A 26,269-nucleotide genomic window follows, 5' to 3' on the forward strand; every position below is an offset into this window, starting at 1 on the left:
TATCAAAAGTTTTATCAGTTCATTTTTTTCTGTGTGGATGCACCAAGGATCACATCAATCACCTTGGCATGTTGATTTCCCACGGGATCAAGTGCAAAGCTGCCACTTTTCTTCAGCCAGACACTTCAATAGGCCCCAAGTTTCAATGAGGCAGGGAAATAAAAGTGCAAATCCAGCTTTTATTCAGGCTAGCACATTTGTGAGTCTGTTGCTTGATCTGCATCATCCTGATTTAGGTCTCCAAAGAAAAGCAGCTGGCAGCTGCAGCAGAGGAAACCATTGCATGTTCAAAAAACTGCAACCCGAGCCCTACAATCACAACTGATCTCTTAGTTGGAAAGTACAAGTTGAGTCTGTTTCAAGCTGCCCCCCTTTAGGGAGCCCAGAACCAATGTGTTCAAGTACTTTCCACACAGAAACACTGGACAGCAGGATTCAGTTCTTAAATGGACCTTTAAAAAGTGTTGTCTGCATTTTGTTCTCTTCTAGATATAAAAAATGTCAGACAGCAAGGAGGCAAACTGATAGCTCCAATGCTTTAAATACTTATGAATGATTCTGCAGGAAAAGGCATTTATAAGACAGAATTTCGGTGAGATGAAATAAAAAAATGTAAACTAACTTCTAATGAGTGGGTCAAAAAAGCACCTCATGCAACCATAACTGAGTTTCATTCTAAACTCTTATGGAAACATGGGTTTTAACAAAGGGCCACTTGACTTCCAGATTGAAGCACATTTGGAAACGAAAGAAACCTAAGCCAGGTCAGTGTGCCAGTAAATACTAGGAAGTTTGTTCTGTAACATTTTTATATGCATTATATGCATTTAGAGTCAGACTTTATATTAACTGTAGAACCTTTTTATAACATACTACACATTTCATTAGAGGCGTTGGCCCCATTAGTGTATTAACAATACTAGTAACTCCCAACTTTGTAAACAACACATAAAAACAAAATAAGCTGTCCGACACAGCTGTACATCATCATTTTCGTAATATCACCAAAACAAATTTTTATACATATATGTAATAAACAATCCTTTTATACTAATCCATATTTAAGACGTTTCAGATCATAAAGAGAGCTGTCTCTTTTTGGGGGAAAAAAGGCTTTCAAGTCCTAGATTGTACGGAAAATATAAAAAAATTTGGCTTGATTTAACATCCATAAACAGTTGTAATATAGGAAAAAACGTAACACCTACAAATGTAAATTGCTCTGATTAAAATAATATTAATGTGATGACTTCAATTTTTACAAAAAGATAAATGTTTATTTTATTATTATTTCATGTAGTGTGTCTTACCTGCTTGTAAAGCCAGTTCTTCTTGATTACTGGAGCCGTGGGATTTCGTCTTATGGAGTTGGATCTCTTTCCAAAGTTATGGATCTTCTTAGAAGATCTTGAGGGCTAGAAATAATAAAAATAATTGGTAAAACTACTGATACTTTCCAATGATTACATGTGTGGAGCATGTTGAGATGGTGTGAGAAATGCACCCGTCCTGCTGGACTGTTGGCGTTGGTGGTGCAGTCGGAGCTGCCTGTGTAGTTGGAGGCCTCACTCATGATGCTCTGCGGTCGGTCTTTCTTCTCATTTGCTGGCACTTTAGAGGCAGATCTAAACAAAAGATAAAACAGCATGACATGTCCAATATGTCCATTGACGTTCATAAAATAAGAACAAAAAGAACTATGCAGCATTTGTTCCCTCAACATGAACTTTTAAATAGGCCAATTACTCTAACAATACGATGGCATATGAGGTTCCAGTTTCCAGAGAAATAGTCTGAAGTTGGTCTGGCGTTTTGGGCTGCAGCTGAAACAAAAGCGGAGAGCAAGACAAATAGATGTTCTATATACTGGAACAGCTTCTGAAAGTGGCTACCAGAGATGTCCTAAATTTCATCTGTTGTTGTCTACAGGGAACAAGCTGGGTCCTGAACAGACTGAAACAAAAAGCCTTTCAGAGAATTTCCACTGCGCTGAAGAACGCCCAACCACATCCTACAAACTCCCCATTTCCAACCTTAAAGACCCCCCCCCCCGATGAAAACTGCAGTTTTGGTGTTTTAACATGTTCTTGTAGCATTTTTCTGATGATGGAGGACATACACAAAGAAAATTCACCTCAAAATTGCATTACTGAGTATTTCTTTATTTAAAGTTAAATCAGGGGGAAACAATAAAAAATGCAATTGGAAAAAGAGCTTATTTGTGAGGTAGAAAATACACTGGGTGGGCCACAAGCTTCCGTCCTCCAAGCTCTCAGCAATGGGGAGGGGAAAGGGGGCGGGGCCTGCTCTGCGTCAATATTCACACCCACAACTCCAAGCGGGTCTTGAGAAAATTAGGAGTTTCACTAAAATTGGTTTTATAACTTAATGTTGTTACCCTTAAATATTCTCCAAAATACAATATCAGCATCAAGCTGATGAGAGTAGCTTGTTTCTACTTCTATTCATACTTATAGTATGAATATACTATAACATATACTATGTTGAATGTGGGGTAGGGAGGGTTGAAGGCATTCTGTGTGTTTTATAATTTCATTTTCAATTGTTTTAAGCCGGTGGAGTACTTTGTGTTACTGTTGCATGAAAAGTGCTTCATAAATAAAGTTGGATTTGATTTGATTTAAAAAAAAGGGGTTTACAAAAAGTTACAGACTTGATCTACAGGTGGTGAATAACGGTGACAGAACTGATCCCAGCTGCAGACAAATCATCGAAGCTCCCATTTTATTTCTTATAAGTAGTGGGATGAAGCAGCTGCATGACATTATTATTGCTTGGCATTGATTTTACTCAGGAAAGATGACTCCCTCATTTTTACATTGATTGCCTGTGTAGGTGAATACAGGCACACTGCGGGGTTCAGTGGCATTTACATGAATCTGACAGCATAATCAGAGAGGCTTATGGGCAGAGCAGACATAGTTTGACTAATGCACATAATTTTGCATCACTAATCATGAATGAGTGCTTGTGCAGAGTAGTCGCTGAAGCTCAACTTATTTTCATTTAATGAGCTTGTTACAGTAAATGAGCTTTTAAACACCTAAGTGACGGAGAGAATCCACACTGGAACATAATCAATGGCTCGTCGACTGGCTGTCAAACATGAAGGTTCAGTGAAGTGGCCAGTAAAGTGGCTCTGCAGTTGATGGAGGTTTAGCTCTTTGTGATGCTTTTTACAGTGCAGGGCTGCGTCTGGCCTGTGAGCTGGAGATAATTAGCTTGGACCTAATAATCAATCTGCATGCAGACAAAGTGAAAGTGGTTTGGGTGTACAAAGAGGCTGATAACCAAAGACTGATGCAATACAGTGGGATTTCAGGATCAAGCACTGTACTGTGCTTGCATATTTGAATTACTGAATAACTGCTTTTTAAGCTATAAATAGTCAGGACAAGCTTTAGCTTTACCATTTAACAGTGGAGTTGTCGCTTGCAATTAACACACTCTTTGACACACCGTAACTCGTTGTCTGATGTCTACATGATCAACGTGAAACAGCTGATTCTGATGCAAAAAAAAACAGTTTTGAATGTTGGCTTTGCACCGTTATCCGCAGAACAGCGCAAAGCCGCTTTCCTCCGCGTCACAATTATCTGCCTTACGTTGATTGTGTAAGCACTTCACTACTGGAAAGTGTTGCACATCAGCACAAGACTGCTTTTCTCTACTTTACAATCCATGATCTTTGCATAAACTGTTGAAGAGTTCCGTTGGTTGAAAGACCAAAGTCGAATGTAAACACTTGAGCTAAAGCTTCAGTGTAAAAGGCTAAAAAAGCTCTCATGCATTAATTATCTATATTAGATTTCCTGTGGGTAATAAGCTTAGGATAACAAATGAAACTATAGAATTTTTTATTTAATTCCTTTATTATTCCATTTAAGTGTTTCTTTAATTGTTTTATGAGAACACTTTAAATCGTCATTCTACATTAAATGGACTCTACAAATAAACCTGTCTTGCTTTGTTTAATGTAAAAAAAGGTAATGTATCCTATCAGGTTTCAAGCTTTAAAACACCCAAAAAAAAGCAAAATGTTGCAGTAAGAGCTCAAATCGTTAAAGAGTAGTGCAGCTTTCATGCTAGCTCTACTTCTCCAATGTTTGATATTCAATTTCAACAGCAGCCCAATGTTATATATCTCATCAAAGCAAGCAAATAATAACATATTTAATTGTTAATGAAGGTCAATAGGTACAAACTAAAAAAGGAAAATATATTTAGTCTTTATGACAAAGTAAAAAAAATAAATACATTTTCTTTATTAAAATATTATTCAATTACAGAATGGTCCCAAGTTAAGCCTCTACTGTAAACTTGTAGATAAGCAGACACACATGGACTATCCTTCTATTCTTATCTGTAATATGTTTTGTAGGTCTGTCTGCTTTAAATGAGGATTTCTGGTTCAGACTGGTGCTCGTCTCCTGACAGCACAGCTCCACAGTGCTAATGATTGTATTGCAGGACTACAGGGGTTTTGTTTACCTTACTCTTGGGTCATCTGCAAAGTCAATGAACCTTTAAGAGAAGCTGCACAGGCCATGTGATGCACTCCCTTCAATAACTGCATTTTTTTTTCTCAAAAGCTTCCACAGGCAGTTGTTTGGTTTAAGAGGCAACCAGTCTGTCTACAGCCTCATGACAAGTTTATTATGGTTTTTTTTTCTGTCAAAATAAATGAAGCTCCTGATTATTTTTCCTTTTTCATTTTTAACAGAACTAGGTAAATGAGACTTGCAGTCTGTGGGGAGCTACAAACCAGCACCTGTATTCTTACAAATTTGCTGAAAAATGAATGGATCCTTTTTAGAAGACTTAATACTCTAGTTTGTAAATATTAGCCTTTAGTTTGCAGCACACTTTACAGTATAGTGCTCTCTACAAGCTCTGTCTGTGGCAAGATGGGAAATATGAAAGCTGTTTTGGATTTGCGAAGCTGATTTGTTGATGGATCCCAAACAGGATTGCTGATGGATGCCTGTTCTTGATGCAGCTCTATTTCTAAGAACTTCAGATCACAGATGCCAATTTAAGACTTGACATTTTGCTTTTTACACATTTAACTTCTTCCAGATTCATTTAATTATTTAATCCCTCTTGAACTTCAGGGTGAGGAGTAAACAGATCTGTTCGAATACCTCTTAAAGTTGAAACCCTCCTAAAAAGTTTCAAGATTTATTTTTTCACTTCATGAGTGGGAGATTTTCTACTACTGGTAGTCCTTTTGGCCTTAGTCAGCTTCAGAGAGAATACATATGTGCCAAATCCTGATGCAAATCACCAAAATACCACAGCCACCATCTTAAAAAAGGTCAGTGCCACTAAAACGTAATGGATGAAACAAAAGTTTCATTTTGTCAATGAAATCGGATTAAACTCGCTCATTGGGCTTTCTGTATTTTTCATTTCAGTGCAAAAACACTGAAGATGGATTATGTAGCTTTCCAAGAACCCGTTGGACTGAGCAGATCCAGGATGTGACACGTGTCACTAGTTCAACAGAAGTTGCATATAAACAAAAGTCATTCTAAAATTTAAGCATTTTAAGTACACTCCACCTTTAAAAATTTATTTTGTGTCTTTTAGAAAATGTTTCCATAAAACCCTAAGAGTTTTAAAAGCCAAACTTTAATTGAGTCAGGGAGCCATTCTTGAAACTTAGTGCCTAACTAAGAAACAAATAACTAATAAAAAAATCTAATTTGACTCCAAACATTCATCAAAATGTTTGTCTCTTCAAAAATCAAAAGCTCTGAAACACCAATGATTGTCTTCTCTTGGATGTTCATTGAAAAGCTCCAATTTATTCTAAACTGCTTCTGTAAAATAGCTTTCTTCAAAATTCTGAGTCAACGGGTGAACCACTTTGCCTGGTTTCTAAAATCACTAAACTTTGAACAACGCGAGTCAAATGTTGAGATTGTTGCTGAATTATGGTCTGTTGTCTGGTGTTGGAGCCCTGTGGTTTCAGGCTTGCGATGGGTGTGCCACATGTGTGGAGATAAACAAAATCTGGCTTACATAGTTGAACAAACTAACTAAAACAAGATGACATATCGCTTTTGGTCGTCAATGTGTCTCAGTCATCTCAGATCCTGCTGACAGAGGGCAGAGCTGATCATGTCTGTGCAGTTTCAGATCATTTTTTTTATTTCTTATTTAAATATGAGGCGGTTCCCAATGAAAGACACAAAGAAAGAAGGATAAAAAAAACAGTTCCTTAAATGAGTTCCACCACAGGATAACCTCAAGTCAGTTTTCAGTCATCATACAAACATTAAGTAAGTTTTAGCAGAAAACTTAATTTCCTTTTCCTTTTTTTATAGAATAACACAATACAATTGTTGTATGTTAAAAGGTCAAATACAATGTGATTGTCCAGTAAAAGAAAAGTTGTGCATTTCTAATAAAAAAACAAAAAAGAAATCTAAACTTTGTGTTACTGTAGACCAGGGGTGCTCACACTTTTCTTGCATGCGAGCTACTTTTGAATCAACAATGTCTTGAAGATCTACACATATACATACAAAGACAGAAAGCAGCGACTATCATATGTCATATTCTGTTGTAAACCGTGCAATGCCGGGAGTATGGCATTTCAAAGGTGCTGCTGGCTCGTAATTATCGGGCGAGAACTGCAGAGTCGATAGCAGGAGGAGACACGGCGGCCCGGGCTTCAATAAACACTCCAGCTGTCAGGAGTGGTCTTCTGCCGGGGACTTGACGTGCCGCATGGCAGAAAGCGACTTTCTGATGACAAACAGAATTTGTGCTCAGTGAATTTAAACACGCATGTGCAGTGACGTATGTTTCACTGATTGGCCGTTCTGCATGTCAATCAAGTCCCGTACTTCTTGGTAAGGATTTTGATTCGCTTACAGATTTTTTAGAAGTACATTTTGATTTTTTTGGTTATTAATCTTTGCCAGCCTGCAATCTACCCTCATGTCCTTGAAGATCTACCGGTCGATCGAGATTGAGCAGCCCTCCTGTAGACACTTAAGTATCAGTATCGGCAAATACTGGCTATCGGCCACAGTTGCAGGGGAGATATCTGTTATCGGTATTGGCCGGAAAAGGATTTATCGGCCCATCCCTAGTGACAACTGATTGTTCTAGAATTCTGCCATTCATAAAATATTGATTTACCAAGGCCTTATTTTAATCTTTCACCCCCTGCTACCTAAATACTATCACTAAAAACAATAAAACATTTACACGCTGTTGCAAAGAATCCTAAATCTAAAAACTACAACTTTAAAGTGTTTTTGAATACTCTAAGTTAGGGCTGCACGATATGAGGAAAACTCGCGATTTGCGATATTAGAGATTAATATTGCGATAACGGTATAATTTGCGGTATACAAACAAATAACAAAATAAACAAAACATCATTCCCATTTCATTGCAAAAGTTAAAAAATTATACTCCAAATGACCCTCGTTGACATAGGAGACAAACATCTAACATAATAGGCCTCCATCTGATTGGTCAACAAGGTGAAGGCGTCCATCCGATTGATCAAATGCATAAAGGGATTTATTTGATTCGTTAAATGCTTCAAGCTGCCTTAAGGTTGTATTAACACATTTAAGGTTTACGATTTATTGCGATTTTCACTGTCTTTTGCGATATGCGTATTGCAGAGCTGGATATTACGATAACGATAAATTTGTGGTATATTGTGCAGGCCACAAAGATTCCACACAGATGCCTTTTAGCCGACTGGGTACAGCATAACTGCGTGGACCACTTAAGACAGGAATGGACATATAGCACTGATGAGGCGGGGGACGTCATGCCCTCACATAACCTCAGCTGTAACTCACACATCAGAATATAGCAGAGTTATATATAATCCTTATGTAATGTATACACAAGAGTTTATGTCAAATAGATCAGAGCTTCTGGGCGGCAAAAATAAAACCCTTGATTTTTTTGAAATTCAAACAAATAAAAGAAAATTACAACAGGTCTTGTAATTAGGAAGACAAATGCAGGGATAATAGATTTGGTTAAGTCTGTTTCCAATTTTACAAATGAAATAAAAAGTCATATTTACTGTTAATAGCCAGCTCAATAATGCATCCTAACTGCAGAACTGTGTCGACTGTGCACAGGAAGCCATCCTGCATCTCATTATTACATATCACCATATGGATTTGGTGCAGAAAAGCAGAAAAATGTCCCAAGGAAAGAAGACCGCTTTTCTTTCTCAGACTTGGACAGAACTGCTAATTGAACAAATCTGGAGTCATATTCAATTACACACGCTTGTTTCATGGTTATATCCTTCATATTTTCCATCACTTACCCCCCATTTTTTTTAAGATAAAACAAAGTACTATTTTGTGATGTTGAACTGAAACTTTTGATGACAGCCCCAAACTGAGGCAAAGATTTGTGTTTTGGATTTATTTAAAGTGCAGAGGAGATTAGACAGAGATTTCCAGCCAGACCTCCTTATCCCTGTGGCAGCTTAAATCCGTCTTTGCCTTTTATTACTCAGGACCACCCCCCACCCACCCATTACTTTTTTGCAAGAACCCGGCCAGCAGTTGGCTGATATACACCATAATAAACCTAAAATAACTATCAATCAAGCAGCTGGTCCACCACTTGGCTGTTATGTTCCCCAAATCAACCTTCTGTACAGACGCAGCACATTGGCAGAAATATCTGGACGATAAAGGCCTTAATTTATGACTCAGATATCATCTTACACTGGCAGGTGATGCTTTGTGGTGTGAAAAACTGCAGCAATATGAGAGTTACACAAGGAGGGAGAGGAATGTCACAAGAAAGTGCAGTGTGACATTTCTGGCATGACAAGCTTCTTCTAACCCGTCTCCTGATTACTACATCTCTTCTGGAAGAAAATGCCACCCAATAGGATCTAGAAGGGGGGACAGGGGTTTAACACATTACAGAGAACTTCTGTGGAAATGTTGAGAAAATCCTGATGGGCCATGAATATATAAACATACATGTCCTCATACACAGAGAGGTTTTTGTGTCTTCAAAAAAGGCTTTTTATGCACGAAAGAGATTACATTTTGAATTTTATGGTTGGGTTTTGAGTCAATGTGGACTCTAGTTGCTTTGGACATTGAAATGTAGTGATAGATACAAGAAAGGAAAAAGGTAAAATGTAATTGCAATGTTATCAAGAAGCCCAATCAGCATTGTTTCAGTCCTTAATCAAAGTTTCAGAGAGGTGTGCTTCAGCTTTTGCTGTAGCTTAAGCTGCATCTGGGGTCTAAAGCCGTCGGCAGGCCGACACAAATCCACAGAACAGAAGAAGAGCTGATACGTGTTGCTCAACACTGAGCTCTGCCTCTGAGTGAATCTTCAAAGATGGTGTTACTGTCACTTTGTGGGCTGTGAGGAGGGCTTGTGAGGGCGGCAGACAGATTAAGTTCAGCATGTCTGTGTTTATCAGGAATTCTTTGAAATTGAACTTGATTTTGCTGCTCAAAACAATCATATACTTCCTGACAGTGCCTTCACTGAACTAAGTAGAGCCTGATAAATGAGAAAAGATGTCTATTGAATATTAATTTACAAACACTGCAGATGATGAACATTTTAATTTGCCTTAATGTAGGGAAAATGTGAGCCACTGCACTCCAATTAATTACTGAAAGACCCACTGCAAAGAAAATAGTGTTTTTAGTATTTTTAACATGTTCTTGTAGCAGTTTTCACATTATAGAGGGCATATATAAAGAAAATTAAGCTTAAAATTGCATTTCTGAATTTATTTTTATTCCAATTTTTGTGAATTAGGAGAAGATGAAAAACTACTGTTGGAAATGTTCGATTGGGGATATGAGGGGCTGTAAGGTAATGTGTGAGTGTGTTAACAGATGGGTGACAGGAAGTGGGGGCGGTGCTACTCTGCACCAACAAACAGGATAATCATAATTAAAAGACCACTTGGAATGCCTTAAAAATAGATAAAAAGATGATCGGAGTGGGTCTTCAACACATTATTAGGAATAAATTAGGATTAATAGCTAGTTTTTGTTAACATACAGAGAACGATTATGAAGAACTGTTAAAGACTGAAACATTGGATCATGAACATAACAGAGAGGGCATTGAAATGCAGAAGCTGCATAACTGAGAATTAAAAACACGTTCCATGGAGGTTACAAACGAACAATTTTAGACTGTAATACTGTACAGCCAAAACATGCATCCCAGTGACTTTCTAACAGTAAAAACAAGAGACTTACTGTTCGTTGATGACAAAGATACAGTTGTCTTGTGAGGGCAGGCCTGAGACAGGATGCTTGCAGGTCACTTTCCTTTCATTGTGGCTATTGAAAACAAAACAAAAAAAAAGGATTATTAGAAATTAGAAATACTTGGAAAACCATGAACTGATACCTTAATGAAATTAAAACCAAAACTAAATATACAAAGAAATTCATGAAACGTAGACCTCTAATTAACAACCTTCAAGCTCCTGAGCCATCATCCCTGGTGTAATAGTAGTGGCACAGATGTGACCCACTCATCCCTTTAGCCAGTTCCAGCAGTCCACACTCCCTTCAACAGCAGTACAAAGACCCACAGACTTTAGAAAACTGGAGTCAGCAGCTTTCCGGTACGGATAAAGTCAGAATTGTTGCTCAGAGGGATCTGCCATCTCTCCAGCAACAAAAATGACTTTTATTGGTGTTTAATCTCACAAGTCAATATTGCTTTAAAAATTGTTCTTTCGTCAGTTTTTATGCAATCTTGACACACGAGTCCAGTGTGAGTCCACTCTTCTTTTGAGGCTCCTGCTGGCTTCACGTGCTGGATAGCTGCTCCCCATTTCAGCCATAAACAGAAGAGAGTCGGGTTTCAACCCAAAAATAACAGTTTTTAAACACGGGCTACTCGTGCACTGAAAAGAGCGAATACCACGAATGAAATGAGGGTTTTAGTTTCAGTTTAGCTTGGAAAGTAGCGGTCTCCACAGCTCTGCTCTATAATTACTAGAGACACTGTTGGCAGCAGAGCTCACGATGTGGTATTGCACAGACCAGTGGCACTGTGCTTCTCTGGTATCCTTCACATATGTGAGTACAGCTTCCACACAGACTGGGTACAGATTTAAAAAGGGGGAACGAAAAAGGCCTGGATTTGCTTCTTGGGTACAAGATTGTGGGATATTCTTTAGGGCAGTACCTACAAGTCTCAGTTACCATTTTCAAATGGCAATTTTGTCACTACTATCACTTCTTTTTCTTGAAGTCCTAGTTTTGAAACTACTGCTTATTCTTCATAAATAAATTTACACTTCATGTTTGTTTTAATGTTTTGCTTTGAGATGAACAGAGTTGGAAATCTTCAGAGCTTTTCATTACTAAAGGAAATGGGGTTACTCTTAAACGTATTCATGACCGAAACTCTTTCAGGAAATGTTTTATTTATGACTTGACTTCAAACTTAGCAGAAGTAATCACTTTATTCACATATGCAAATGTTCCTAAGGCTTTTGTTCATGTGTTTTTTAGTGATCTGGAGATGCCAGAATGGATCACCAACAAAAAGAAAATACCCACCAAACGATGAGGCAATATTTTTGTATGAAAAGTGAACAAGAACAAAAACTCTGTTATCAGTAAAGCCAATCTAACTTTGAATTTGAGCTCTAAATACCATGAGCTAATTGTTATTACAGCTTCCCTTAGTTGTATCACTGCTGTTGTTGAGCCAAAGCTCTGTATTAAAGCCTTAGTCACAACTACCGTAGATTTGTGCTGTCTGCAAGCAAAAAAACCTGTATGGGAATGCAGGGCGCCGCACAAAACAGCAAGGTTTTAAACCGCTCAGTGAGCCCCTAAAGCAAAACTGTTCACACATTATTTTCCTATGAGCATGCTGTGGGGGACAGGTACAACAATTCTTGTACAACACGCAAGGATCCTTAAGGTGTGGGGTACAGATTTCTCATTTTATTAGACCCTACCCAAAATCCTGCGGACTGTGCAAGGGGCAGATAAGTGCTCCTCATGAGATAAGTGTGGGCACCATGCTTGCAGCCTGACTGTTACAAAATAGGAAATTAGACAAAGCATAGCTTGTGTGGGCATCCTACAAGTGTCCTACAGACACTTTCATTTCAAGTGCACGCCCCTTGCATGTGGCATTCATGCTGGGTCAGTAAGAGGCCAATATTCACAATTTCCTAATGACATTTAGAAATCCATACAACAGCCTCACCACAGGGTCGGGGTTGGGCACGATACACTTACAATACTCATACATTCCATATTTATGACACCCCTTAAAGTAGCCGTAAAACTCTCAAGGGACCTTCGAGACACACCTGCACTCCCCTCCTGTCTAGGACCTTTCACAGGCCTGGACAACCCAAAAACCCACAGCACCTGTATGGGTCAACCCAAGTATGAGTGCATGTGACTAGGGCTCGAGGTACAGACTATACACTCCAACTTCCACAAGTGAAATAAAATGACAAACGTTACAGATCCTACTGTAAAAAAAGGAAAAAATACAAGAAGAATAAACTCAAAGGAACAAACTTAACATTAGATTTGACAGGTCCTGGCACAATTGACATTTGGGTCTGTCTGTGGCCATTTTTGTTGTGCAACCATGCCATCCACCCTGTGAACATGTCACAGCTCAGTATAATAAAACTATTTTGTCTATGTGGCTTAAACTCTTTTACAAAGTAAGCCTTTTTGTGCTGGTTTTAACCACAATGGGACAATTTCACAGTCGAACACTAAAACCAGTTTCCAGGGAACTGTTCCTCTCTAAAGCTATTGCCTACCAAACATTCAGTCTTTGTGGGAAAATTTCTTAGCTCATCTTTTCATCCTCTCTTCTTCTGCAACATACAGTATGAAAGAGTGTTAAAACCAGCACCACACACAACAATATAAAACAAAAAGCCTAGAATCTAAAATGCTTGGAGATATTAAAACTGCACAGGAAGGCTGAAATAAATGACTTCTTTTCTTTTTTTAAATCAAAGCTAAAAAAAAACTTAGGCCTTACATTTACTTAATGCATAATTTTAGCTAAAAGAGTTTTACATAAAAAAGACAATTAACTTTTACATATAAAAGTTAATGTTCAAAAATATGTTAGTTATTGCTTCATACAAAACAGACAATATTTTTATTATTTACATGTTTTTCAGGGCAGGGATGCCACTCTTTCTTTCAACGCAACACCTATGCAACCAATGACATTAAAGATTTTTATTATGATACATATAATTGTAGGAATACAAAAAATCTGCAACAACACCTTTTAAAAAGAAATTATACAGAATTATTTAAAAAAACGTTAAATTCTCATGCAGGCACACCACCTGGCACCTGACAGTGTATATGCGGTTTATTTTTGTGGGTGGAAATAATTCAAACTTTTCCAACATTTTCCAAGAAAGATGGAAAGAGTTTTGGAAGCACAGCAAGTAGGTGGTAAAGTCACAGGCTGGCAAAAAAGAACAGCAGGGTGAGAAATTCATTTAGAAATGTCTAACTTGACAATTAAAATGGATTAACAGAAATGCTTTTTAATTTTCAAAATGTAACTGCATCAAATGAGGAGATAGCATTTGCGTTTTCACATCCACCCTGCGAATAGTATCATAATTCAATTCAACTTAGCATTTCCAGAGGGGAGGCGGGGCGATGACGTCATGGCTAAGTCCGTGTGTCCGGCTGCTAAGAGACACAGACATGTCTAGGAGCAGCTTTGTGTTAGTGGCAGGGGAGAGGGCTTTGTGATGGTTGTTCTCCCCAGATGATTGTACACAGCTTCTTCTTCTAGGACTACATAGCAGCATTTCCGCCTTATGCGGTCCGGAGTTTGGAAGCACAGCGTCCTTCAGAAGTCCCGCTGCCGCGCGGTTCGAAGCTTCTCCCTTGGACTTGCTCTTTGAACGGCGCTAAACTGGCCCGCTAGCCCGGAGAGAAAGCTTGTCCGGGGTAGCTTCGAAACGCAGGAGGAAATGCTGCTCAAAGACCTTAGAAACTCTCAACCATCATATGAATTTGTGTTTCCGGTGGTGTCCAGACAAAATAAAGGCTGATGTTATTCCCACATATTTACATCCAAGCTGGTCATTGCTGGATTGGCCGCCTGGAGTTCTGTTCCTCCATGGCTAATATTTTTAGCATGCATTAGCATAATGCTAAGTGACAGAATAAGCGGTGTTGAAGTAGAAAATGAAAAAGCATTTTGAAGGATTGCTTTTTCATTTTAATTTTGAGTCAAAAATTCATTTCCATTTTGAAATTGAAAAAGCATTTCTGGTTTCGACTTCTATTTTTAATTATGCTACAAAATCGCTTCCATAGTTTATGAGGAGGACCTAGTGTATTTTGCAAAAGGTTCCTTGTCCTCAGATGGGCAGCAGTGCCAACAAAGACTAGGAATAATGGCTTGACCACCCATCAACGTGTTGGGGTTGGGCACTTTTCTGGCCTTGTCCACAATAATTAGCAGTGAGCTGCAGTAATAAAGAGCTTAAGGTCTTGGGGTCACTCCAGTGCTCCACTAGCTAAGCTTTTATTACGTGGAGTGGGTCTTTGATCCGGTGCAACCCTTCTAAGGCTAAGACAAAAACCAAAAGACTCTAAGAAAGGCCCATATAATAAAGACAAAGCGGAGAGACTTCAGGAAAACGTGTGTATCTTGTTTCCTGAGTTTAGTAAGCTTGTGAAAAACTGCTGAGGTTTAGCCGATGTTGAACCAATCTAATCTCTTTAGTTAGAATCTGTCATCTGAAAAAAATGTGATCAAATACTAGATAGGCAATATAAAATACATGACCTTACCACATATTATGACCTTATTTTATTTTACTTGAAACAATAGTTTTAGTCACATCGAAGTCCTAACTGTTGGGACTATTTTAAATCCGGAAAATTGAGAAGAAGAAGCAAATCCCATTTGCATCTATGACACATTAAAGTCCCACTCAGATCATCTTTTGATCAATTTAAAAGCACTCCCAGTGGTCTTTTAACTATGATTATTTTGTGCAAAAATGAAAAAAATGAAGAAGAAAAATCTGTCGCTTTTTGAGACCAAATTTCTGCAAAAGGCACGAATTCATTATAAAATTCAGCTCTGAGTTGTGGGTGGGGCTGTTGGCGAGGAGTAAGCCTGCTCCTACTTCCATACATTTATCTATTTACACTCTCTCCAACTAGCTTTCAGCCCCTCACAAAACCAACTTAAAATTATTGGTGCAACAACAATGGCGAGCAATGTTGTAGATTTCCAGCTGTACAGTTTGGAGCCAGATGGCAGCTCAGACGAGGAAAACAAATATGTACATAGATGTATTTGTCTGCAAGTAGATGCATTAGAATGGAGCAGAGCAGGGAGCTTGTGGTGTGCCATAGTAGCTTCTACATCAAACCTACAATCTTTTTCCAGCTGCATTTTTGCAGCTGCTCCGGATTCACACAGTTTGAATATAACAAAATACTCAGAAATGCAATGTAAAGCTTAATTTTCTTGACATATTTCCTCCATTAGGAGAAAAATGCCACAAGAACATGTTAAAAACAGCATGATTTTCATCATCAGAGTGGGTCTTTGAAGAAATAGGTCATTGCTGTATAGAATGCAAAAGTCACATTTTTGATTGACATAAAACTCATGGGTCCTGTTAGGCTGTGATTTTCTGTTTCTTATAAAAATGGTTTAGTGTTTAACTGTTCTTCTTAACAGCAAAATATTGAATATTTTTACAAAGAATAACAATAGAGATTGGATTATCAATAAAGCAGGTTTGATCACAATGTTTTAACATTTTCAAGAGTAACATTTTTAGATACATGTACACATACATACCTGAGCAATATAAAACCTAGACCAGATCTGCAAGGAGGAACTTGACGATCCCTTAAACGACCCCGGCTACAATCACACAACACGGTCTTTTGGTGTAACCAAGGTCTATTATTAATGCATACAAAGCTAATCCTGTTATACAGGACTTGAACAGATCTTTTGACAAGGCCGCTGAGAACAGATTCCGGGTTTCCATATTATCACTCCTAACAAGCATGGAAAAGTGTTGGACTGCCGCGGCACTTTTCAGCACCACACAGACGCTCACTCAAGGAATGAAAAGGCTTCCTTACAAAGGTCGAGCTGAATAAGCAGAATGGGCAGTTTATGTTTATGGGAGGGCATCGAGGGACTAAAAAAAGGAAGGGAAAAAAAGCCTTAAGGGGGGCTTTCAGACCTACTGACGCTTCATGACATGAAGTAATATGCTGTCAAAAACGGGAATCCCCAAAATACCTAATAAAATATTTACAACACATGGTTATGGTTTCATTTGGAGGATCAAAATATTTTGAGGAGAGAAAAATATCAATTTGGCTTCTTGACTCATAACAAAGTATATAAAAATGTTTTTAAAAAAAGATATTTAATAAACAGAATAACTCAGGAATATTAGGAACATATCCCCTCTATGTTGATCTCTGACAAGTTTGACAGCAAATGAAGAAAAAGTCAAATCATATTAAACTCAGACTAGCTACAGCTGGAACCCTGATGAGGTCTGACGTTCATTTAGACCTTTATGTTTAACAAGTGAATCCAGCTGCTCATCTGATGCATGGATTCGATTTGCATCTCGCTCATTGAATCATAGCCGTGGCTGAGTGACAGAAGGTCACAGGAACAGCTGATCAGGCAACTCCAGAAGATATCAGGGCCATCATGAAGGAAGGCATCTTCACCTTAAGATATATATATATATATATATATATATATATATATATATATATATATATATATATATATATATATATATATATATATATATATATATATATATATATATATATATATATATATATATGTAAAGAGAGAGAGAGACATATGTATTGTCATGCTGCCTGCAAGATGGCAACAAGGCTGCCTCGTGAAACTGAAATAGCAGGTCCTAAAGCGTCTTTAATGAATCACATTTATTTTCACATCGAGTCACATGAAGTTTCCACCTCGATTTTCAGCCCCTTGTTAACTACTCACTGTTCAATTTCAAGGTTCATTTAGAGACAACTGCAGGCTTGCATACAAAGTAGCTTCATCAAAAACAAGTCCTTTTTTTTTTTTTTCGGGGGGGGGGGGCATATCTACACCTTTTCCAGATTTGCTAAACAGGAAAGAAGCAGCTATAAAATCAAGTCTAGACTCTTGTCATTAAGGTCAATTCTTTTGGAGAAATACCAAGGGGCAATAAAAGTACAACTGCAACACAGAGGGTGGCACTTCCAAGTTTTCGTGTAAAAACCTACGTTTTGCTGTGTTCGTGTATTTTGAAACTAGACTTCTGGTAACAAATGAGAAGTAACATTTACTTTCAAGTGATGATTCCTCTTTCTACAGCCTACACTGGTAGATTTAACTGATCAAATTAAAAAAACACACACAGAACTGAAAATGTTGACCCGCAAACGGCCACAGGCAAAGGTCAACAAAATCTCTGCAAAAAGAAGCATGTTTTTTTCTTACAGGTTTAATGTTTGAGTCAGATTTCAGACCTGGTTTAGAGGTTTGTCTGTAAGCAGGCACAGAGTCAAAAATCATAAGGTCTTTTTTCATACATTATTACCACTGTGTTTGTGTCTTCTTTTTTAACTATTCGACTTTTCCTATTAACTCAACTGTCTGCCAAACAGGATTCCAGGATGGTTTGATGTCAACATGATTTTGTTTTTCTTATGGTTATGTTTCCTCAGAAATACCATTCATACTTCCATTAACAAATAATCTAAAAAAACACAGTTCGATTTTGGCAAAGGTAAACAAACATACCAACACGACGACGACAGAATGTTGCTTGAAATGGCATGATGGGAAACAAGGTATTGAATGACACTTGTGAATTTCTTTTTTTTTTCTATCTCTCTCTTTCAGGAGAAAAAAATGTGACGGAGCATCATTCTGGTATTTGGTGGCAAACCTTCACCTAAATTTTAGGAAGTTAAACTAATGCCAAACCCAGGGGGAAAAAAATAAAAATAAAAATACAGTTTAAGGAAACAGTAATTCCATGAATAGTTTTGTGGCTCATGCATAAAGAAGAAAAGAAAATACTATAAAGAGAGTTTGTAAATGTTTAGGATAAAATTCTGGAATATATTAATTACAAAGTCAAGTCAGAATGCCAACATTGATGTCCAGATGCAGCTCAGTACTGCAAGTCATTAAAAATGTGGGGATGCAGATGATCCGAATGAGAAGAGAAGGACCGATTCACTTACAGTGTAGCAAAGACAAGTATTCAGGAGCAGCACATTCAGCCAGCCTCTATAAACTATGATACAATGTCAGGTTCAACCAAAAAACCGACTCACATCACATGTAGATATAAGCACCTGACAACACAAAAATAAAACTATTACAATTGTACTAAATCTTTATTACGAGATCAGTCTGATTGGAAGTTGTGTTAAAAAAAGCAACTTATGGATAAAAATGTGCAAGAAACTAACACAAAGAAAGAATAAATGAGGATTCAGGAAAAAACACACAACTGTAATTTTCTGTTAGGGGAAAATGATAAAAACCAACAAAAAATTATTTGTTAAGATTAAAATTTGTTAAGATGATCGCATACAACGAAGCACTCTAGCTAAAAAAACAAAAATAATGGATGGATCACCAACAAATGTAGTTCTGCTGGCAGAAGAGGCACAAATAAATCATGTGCAGTTTTTTTTTTTTTTTATATATATATACACGAAGCTCCACGGGACATCCAGAAAAGCCGCCCGGGACCCTGGAGCCGAGCACAGCGCTGCATCCACCACCACAATCAATACAATTATCAAGCCTGCTGTGGCCGCGTCTGCAGTACTTACAAAGAAGAGCTCCCGGGTTTGCGCGGTCCGGGCAGGCGCAGAAAAATAACAGCAGACGGAGAAACAGTCGACGTATCCAGATGTGACAGGAGGATTTAAATTTAAAAAAAAGAAAAAGAAAATAAAGAGCGCAGATTGTTGTTTCAACAGGAGCGTTCGTCCGCGCGCTCTTCGCTCCTGCTGCTGCTGCTGAGCTCGCGGGGCAGATGAGCTGACTATGCCGCGTGCGCCACTAGTACAAACAAGCCGAGAGGCGATGACGTCATAGACCGGATGTAAAGTGGGCAAAAGTGGCTACTGAGGCCGTACTTCCTCACAGCTATTAAAAAATGTATGACTACCATCAAGCTGGGACTGGAAACATAAATGTGGTAAATACATTTACATTAAAAATGTTTTAAAAAGCTGAAAAAAGTGAAAAAGAAAACCACTGAGCAGATCTAAATATGTTATTCCTTAGTTTTTCCACAGTAAGACTCTGTTCAGACTTGTCACCAAAATAAAACTGAGATGTTATTTTATCACAGAGCTCTGGTTTTTCTGGCATGTTCAGCCTCAGATGGGCATACCTCCCTCTGCTCAGTTTTCAGCAGGTTCTGACAAAGAACTATGCTCAACATTGAACCAACCATGGCTGCACCAACCTTAAAGCTGGTGAGGTATGCAGCAGCACTGTGGTGAAGAAAACCCATCGGCCTCCTCCAGCCCTGCATCTACAGAGACTGCATGCTAACCAGCTACATCACTCCTTGGGAGGCTGCTAATGCTTCTGAATGCAAATCTTTCAGGAGAATTTGTGAGGTGTGCAGAGAAAATCCACCTCCTCCCCTCTCCATAAAGGACGCTAAATTACTAACACCATCATTAGGTATTCCTCACCCCCACCATAGGCTGTTTAGCATGTCAACCAATGGAGAAAAAGAAAACGAGGATGTCCAATCTGGTGCAAAAGCACCAGCTTCTAGAGCTTCCCCAAACTATCAGACAGCTCCATTGACAGTTTTTGAGAACTGGATCGAGTGAGTGTGACTCACTTATAGAAAATGACTTGCTTCTGTATCCAACAAAATGAAGTCAATTCAGTCAGCATTTTTTCATGATATGGACGTCGGTATGTTAGAGGAATCGTCAGTAAGCAGTGATTGGTTCAAGTCGCTTGATGGACGTCCAAACCCCTACCACACAAAATCAGTCAATCAAGCGCTTCAAGTCTTTGTCGTGGGATCACATTTTATTGAGGCATCTGATTGGCCAGTTTATTACTTAAATCATTTGCACTATAGAAAATATATCATGAAAAAATAGAATTAGCAAGAACATGTAGGAAAAAAAAGCAGAGCGAGAATGGTTATTGCCAAATATGACTGAGTAATAGCAGATAGTAGAGTTTATTTCTCAATAGAAGTCAATGGGATTTTGGCTTCATGGAACCAGCGGTACTTTTAAATAGGAAGTACAGAGGGAGGAGGGATTAATCAGTCCAGTGCTCAGATACAGTCAATAGACAAATCCCAAATAACCATGATTGCACCACTGACAAATAATTCAGTCACACTGTACTTTACTGTCACACACTTTACTGTGACTCATGCTCACCCAAAGCAATCTGTCTTTGCTGCCGCCAATAGGGATGCGTACCATTTTCAGTTATTCATTATTTGTTGTTTATCTTTTGGTATTCAAGTGCTTTCTATGCTGCTGTGTATATGTCTGCATATCATGTAAGTTATTGTTAGCATCTCCCACGCTGCCATTCATTCTGTGTATGCTGCTCCTTGGCACTCTACCTGCTCCTAGAAATACTTTATTTTTATCACAAATCAGTTGTAAATATTGCTTATTTTATAAACTTCCTCTGGAGTCCTAAAACAAAACTGTGTCCTCCAAACAGATGCAGTTTCATGTTAACAGTCTAACTTTTGAGCTGGTTGATAATGAAATGATTAAGAAGGATCCTTGTGAAAATTAGAGGTAAATTTACCAAAGACATTCCAAAGAGGCACAGAAAAACCTCTAAAGCTCCATTTGTCTGTAGTCATCCCAACTCAGGAAAGAGGATGAGAATCATTAGTTTCAACAAGATGAATTGAGGGAAAGAAAAAAAGTGAATATCAAGTGGTTCCAGCAGGGATCCTTCAGCTCTTGAGAACATGAAAGTCAGGACAATGACCTCAACCCCAACCAAGAAGGCAAACAGCGCCTGCACTCATCAACCTGCTGGGAGCATTCAGAGCTGGTCAATGCCCTCTTAGCATTGGATTTGTCTCCCCCTCTTCTCCCTTAATGACACTTGATTATTTCTTGGGTTTATACTAACTCCCAAAGTAAAGCTTCAACACAAGTACGCTAAAATACTAAAAACATATTTTATGAGATCAAAAAGAGGAAACAGAGTTTGTGTGACATGAATGTTACCAGCTCTCCTGCATAAATAATGCATAAGTATGCCATTACAAAGGGGGGGGGGGGGGGTCTGCATGACAACATTCAGTCCTTCAACTATCCTTGGTCCTCTGGGAGGTCTTTGCATGTAAGAGCTTGAAGACAGTAGACATGGCTACCACCTGGGGTTTAGAATAGATGCCATTTCCCAAGAGGGAAAGTGGAATAGAGAGTGTCTGGAGGACATGTGGCATTGTATGTAATAACCCACTACTTGGGAGATAGTGAATAAAGAGATGCACCAATAATAAAAAAAAAAAAAAAAAAAGGAAGAGTCAAAGGGTAAAGTTAAAGCAAGCTGTTCAGCCATCTGTTTGTGTATGTTATTTTTGATGCTGTTAAAATGGAATGACTGACCAAATCCATGTCTGAGGCTACTGATTTACAGACGCCATTAAACAGATTAGGTTCTTCCACCAACCCAGGTTTCAAAGCAGCATTATTTTTCCAAACTATCTGCAGGTTAATGTCACAGCCACAAATGTATTTTAGGAGCCTAACTACTTCTCCAGGGTACCTTTAAAAAAGTCACACATACTTTTAACTGCTTGAGGAGTTCTAAATTTATGCCCTGCAGAGCTTTTCTTTTTATCTTTAAGGAATATTAGAGACATTTAGGATCAATTATTTGGAACAGAGAGAGCATTTGCTGTCATTTTAAGTGTACTTTTTTCCTCATTTCCTCAGTAAAAATTAGAAATCATGCCAAGATCAGAGTTCACAGTGGAAAAATCCAAAACAGTCAGTTCAGTAGCTTCAGTGGGAGTGGGAGTCCTAACTGCTCCTTCCAAGGATCTGTTTAAGTGGGGGCACGGCCAAACCCAGGCCGAAAGTCTGTTTTATGTCAAACCAAAACTCCCCCTTCACTTCATTTGAAGGATGCACACCATTGGCTTTCTGACAGAGTAAAGGTAAGCTTGGTGGACAAGCTCAGATCTGTTGATGTTATCATAACAGAGCAGTTTGGCTCCTGCTCCTCCTGCCAGAGGCTTTTTAAAGCAAGGTTGGAATGCTATGTTCAGAGGCTTTTAAAAATGAGAAAACTTAGTTAACCATTGCACATCTAATTAGTTTACTTTAAAAAACTAGTTTGGTCTTTTTTTGTGTGTGAAAAACTAACACAAAATTAACTAAGCTGTGGAAAAAGACAAAGACAAGAAACAAACAACTGCCTGAAAGTGAATCACTTTGCCTTGTTAGTTAATATTCATTCACACTACATCTATAAATGCTAAATGGATATAATTTCATCAAAATTTACTACTGACTTTAATTTTCAGTTATGATTGCAATAGTATGGGTGGAGGGGTACATTAACCAAAGGCAAGGGTAACGGCGACAGTAACATCTAGGTTTTGAGGTTTTTCGGTTTATTTTTTTAGAATTCTATGTCCTAAAAAGTCCTAATCCAAGACCCCAAAGCCCTTTATTGTTCCTTGTTAGACAGAGTTTTTTACAAAGAGAAATTTCACATATGTTTAGACTCAATTTAAAGAAATCTCTCATCATGTTCAGGTTCTAATATGAGAAAAGCCAAAAAGTTTCACTTGATCTTTTTTTTCTGCAGTAAAAGGTAAGTCAAAGAGCTGCCCCCCCCACACACACACACAAAAGAAGCCCTCCAATAACCAGCACCATTTGAGAATGAGAAATGAACCGCTTCTTTCCACTACATCTTGCATTCCATCTACTTCTCAGCTAAAAGGTGCAGAGGAGAAACTCTCAGACTCATTACCTGCCCACTCAGAATCAGACAGGGACAGGAAGTGCTGAGTGTTCGCTTGTTCATCCACTCTCACCGGAGCCTTTTCTACCTGCCCACTTGCTCTTGTCTCTGGGTCTTACTCTTCCATCTACACTCCCACGCTTCTTCCTTTGTCACTCAGGTGCAGATTATTACCCGCTGGCATTCTGTGCAGCTACATGCAGTGTCTGCAAGTAACAGTAGCCTGAGTTTGTTGGTGCAGAAAAGCATGCACCCTGCAGGGGTTTCTGCACCCACTGGGAGACAGCAAAGGAATAGCAGATGCATAAACAGTTCCACTCTCAGTCTGAGCTCAGGAAGGCAGCGAGAGAACGGGCAGGAGTGGCTCCTGTGCACTGGAGTGTGAGCGTATGGATACATCGAGTGCCTCACTACTGTAATTAGCAGACTGTCAAAGTGATGAAGAAATTTGGTTTGGGTTAACGGTGAACCTGACCAAATCATAATGCTGAGAAAGGAGACAGGTTTAGACAGACAGGGAATTCCGGATAAACCCATCAGATCGCATGTAATACAATCAGAAGACTCCTTGCTAATTTAGACCAACAGCATGGCACATGTTCCAGAGGAAGTACCAGTAACGATAGATCCTGTAGAATGTTCAATTCAGGTTCAAAGCCTGATCCACTGAGATGTTTCCACAAATTTATTCTCATCAACTGATGACACGTGAGGAATCCTACCACCGAACATCTTTAATCACATCAAAACAGTCTTTTTTTCAGGTCTCAAAGTTTTATATTCTAAATAACACTGAAATATGCATCTGCTGAAAGTACGTAAATGCTAAAGAAACTGTTGTCAAGTATTTGCAGGAGGATAATTGCACAACAACTGTTTTAAGATCAATTTGATCAGAAGAGCTGTGCATCAATTTAACTAAATGGATTGGACAGCCATAATTATTGCTCAGCTTTGTAAAATTTGGCAGAGCAAAACCACAAATTCCAAAGGTTGCAAGTCAAAACAGCAGTAGAGATGCGTTCTAGCATGAGGCCACGCCTCCCCCTTCCTTTACAACTAAACAAGTCATGACTGCAACCTGAAGTGTGTGTGTATGTGTGTGTGTGTGTGTGTGTGTGTGTGTGTGTGTGTGTGTGTGTGTGTGTGTGTGTGTGTGTGTGTGTGTGTGTGTGTGTGTGTGGAGCTCTAGTCATTTTAATGGTCAGTTGTCTTTATTAGATTTTTTTTTTCTCATGTTCATTGTTCTAGAAACACAAACAGCTGCTTTTGTACATCTATCAACGCAAAATTGACAGTGTAAGATAATTAACTTGGGTTCACAGCACTCAGGGAACCGGACTCAAAGGTAATTATTCAGATATGAATAATTTATGATTCAAGTGTTTCAGAGCAGCATCAGACTGGGAAGCATCTGGTGCCGATCCTTTATTTGTTTTAGGGGTATAAACCATAGCAGGTAAAACACAAAAGTACCACATTTGTATGTCTGTAGTATGCTGAATTGCATGCATATACACAGTATACACAGTAAGTAGAACAAAATCAATAAAGCACAGCTATTTTCAGAGTAACTCTGGTTAACTGTCACTGGAATTCCGCAAATTTGCAATAACGTTCAGTAAATTAAAACAGAACTTCTGCATTTCTGTGAGAAAAAAATGAGAGTGTGTTATGTAAAAAGCATTTGGGGAATCCAAAATATCATTTCTGAGGTAAATTACATTCAGAATTTCTTCCTCATATGCAGACATGATCTCACTCTAAGCTCTAAGAGCTAAAAACCAAAGCAAAACTGTTGACCCCAAGCAGAGCGACAGTCTCGCTGTAGTAAATCCTGGCTGGACTGACTGTTTCTAAGGGGACAGCCGTGGCTCTAAAACACTTTGCAGAAAGGGGACGAGTGGTGTTTAAAGTACAATCAAGAAGAGAGAAAGTGAATACTGTCACACTGTCAGAGGATGAAAACATCAAGCTTTTCAGAAAGAAAGTACTTTTACAGAGAAGGCTTTAGCTGGAGATCTGAGTAGGAAGATACACCAGTGTCACTGGATAAGGGTAGGAATTTATTTTCAGTTGTGATACAACTGACTGCACCAGTATAGATGGAGTACGATAACCAAGGCAAGGATAACGGCGACAGTAACATTTAGGTGTTTAAAGCCTGCCTTTGTCTTTGGCATAGGATCAGAGTAATGTTTAGATCATGGAAAGACCAAACCTTTTGACTTTTGAACTAAAGCACATTTAAAAAGTAAAATTTATCAAATGGAATTGGTTCCCCAAGTAAACCTTATGATGCTTGTTAACCAAGCATTTCGATCCGTATTACTTCCAATGGAAAACTGCCCAATTTCATGAAGGAAATATACAAACTGTAAAATTATTTTAAACTATATTTTGCTTCTGCGGAAAGAATTTTTGTCAATGACAAATGTCACAAGGCTGAATAAATATATCTCATCATTTTATGTTACTTTTAAATTACATTTAATTGAGTTTACTGTAGGGATGGGCCGATATAATTTATTCCGACCTACACCAATATTTTTCCTGCAACTGTGGCCGATAGCAGATATTTGCCGATACAAATACTTAAGTGTCTACAGTAACACAAATTTTAGATTTCCTTTTTGTTTCTGTATTAGAAATGCACAACTTGTCTATTACTGGACGTTCACATTGTACTTGACCTTTTTAACATACAGCAAAGGATCTCATAGGAACAAGTTTCACTTTGAAACGTTAATATAAATATATCTGTAAACATTCAGACCATTTATTGATTATTGAACATAACTGTAAACCATAAGCTCCCCATTGCCAGAGATGTATTAGGAACAACATGCATCCCTATCAAAAAAGCAATTATTTTTAATTCAAGCCATTCCAAACATTTCAGGTCAATATAATTCGGTTCATCATATCATATTTCTTTGAAAAGGGAAAGAGGAGGGGAAAACTCCCTCTGAACAGAAGAATCAATAGAAACTTCCAGAGACAAAGTGACGATGATTGATTGGGTTTGAGATGACAGGAAAAAGAGAAGAGACAAACATATAAATACTGGAACATCTGTTGTAAGACAAAATTTGCAATTGCAGAAGGAAGAGAAGATAAAGCAGGCAAGTACAGAATCACTGGCTCATCTATCGTAAGACAAAGTCAAGATAGTACCTGAAGCAGACAATAGCAG

General features: G+C 38.3%; 1 protein-coding gene across 11 annotated transcripts in view; it reads right to left on the reverse strand.

The window, feature by feature from the left end:
• plekha5 (pleckstrin homology domain containing A5) overlaps positions 1 to 26,269 on the reverse strand; it is a 99,921-nt gene that overhangs the window by 37,621 nt on the left and 36,031 nt on the right. For 10 of the 11 annotated variants that reach the window (XM_020703921.2, XM_020703919.2, XM_020703916.2 and 7 more), the window contains exons 4-6: positions 10,269 to 10,352; positions 1,505 to 1,625; positions 1,311 to 1,415 (exon numbers count right to left, since the gene is read on the reverse strand). In XM_020703921.2, coding sequence (XP_020559580.1) covers positions 1,311 to 1,415; positions 1,505 to 1,625; positions 10,269 to 10,352 — 310 coding nt within the window. Of the gene's footprint in view, positions 1 to 1,310; positions 1,416 to 1,504; positions 1,626 to 10,268; positions 10,353 to 18,905; positions 19,143 to 26,269 lie in introns of those variants that run through there. The other variant, XM_020703920.2, reaches the window with a different exon arrangement.

This window comes from Oryzias latipes, chromosome 6, assembly GCF_002234675.1.
Source record: "Oryzias latipes chromosome 6, ASM223467v1".
Classification (NCBI taxonomy): Eukaryota; Metazoa; Chordata; class Actinopteri; order Beloniformes; family Adrianichthyidae; genus Oryzias; species Oryzias latipes.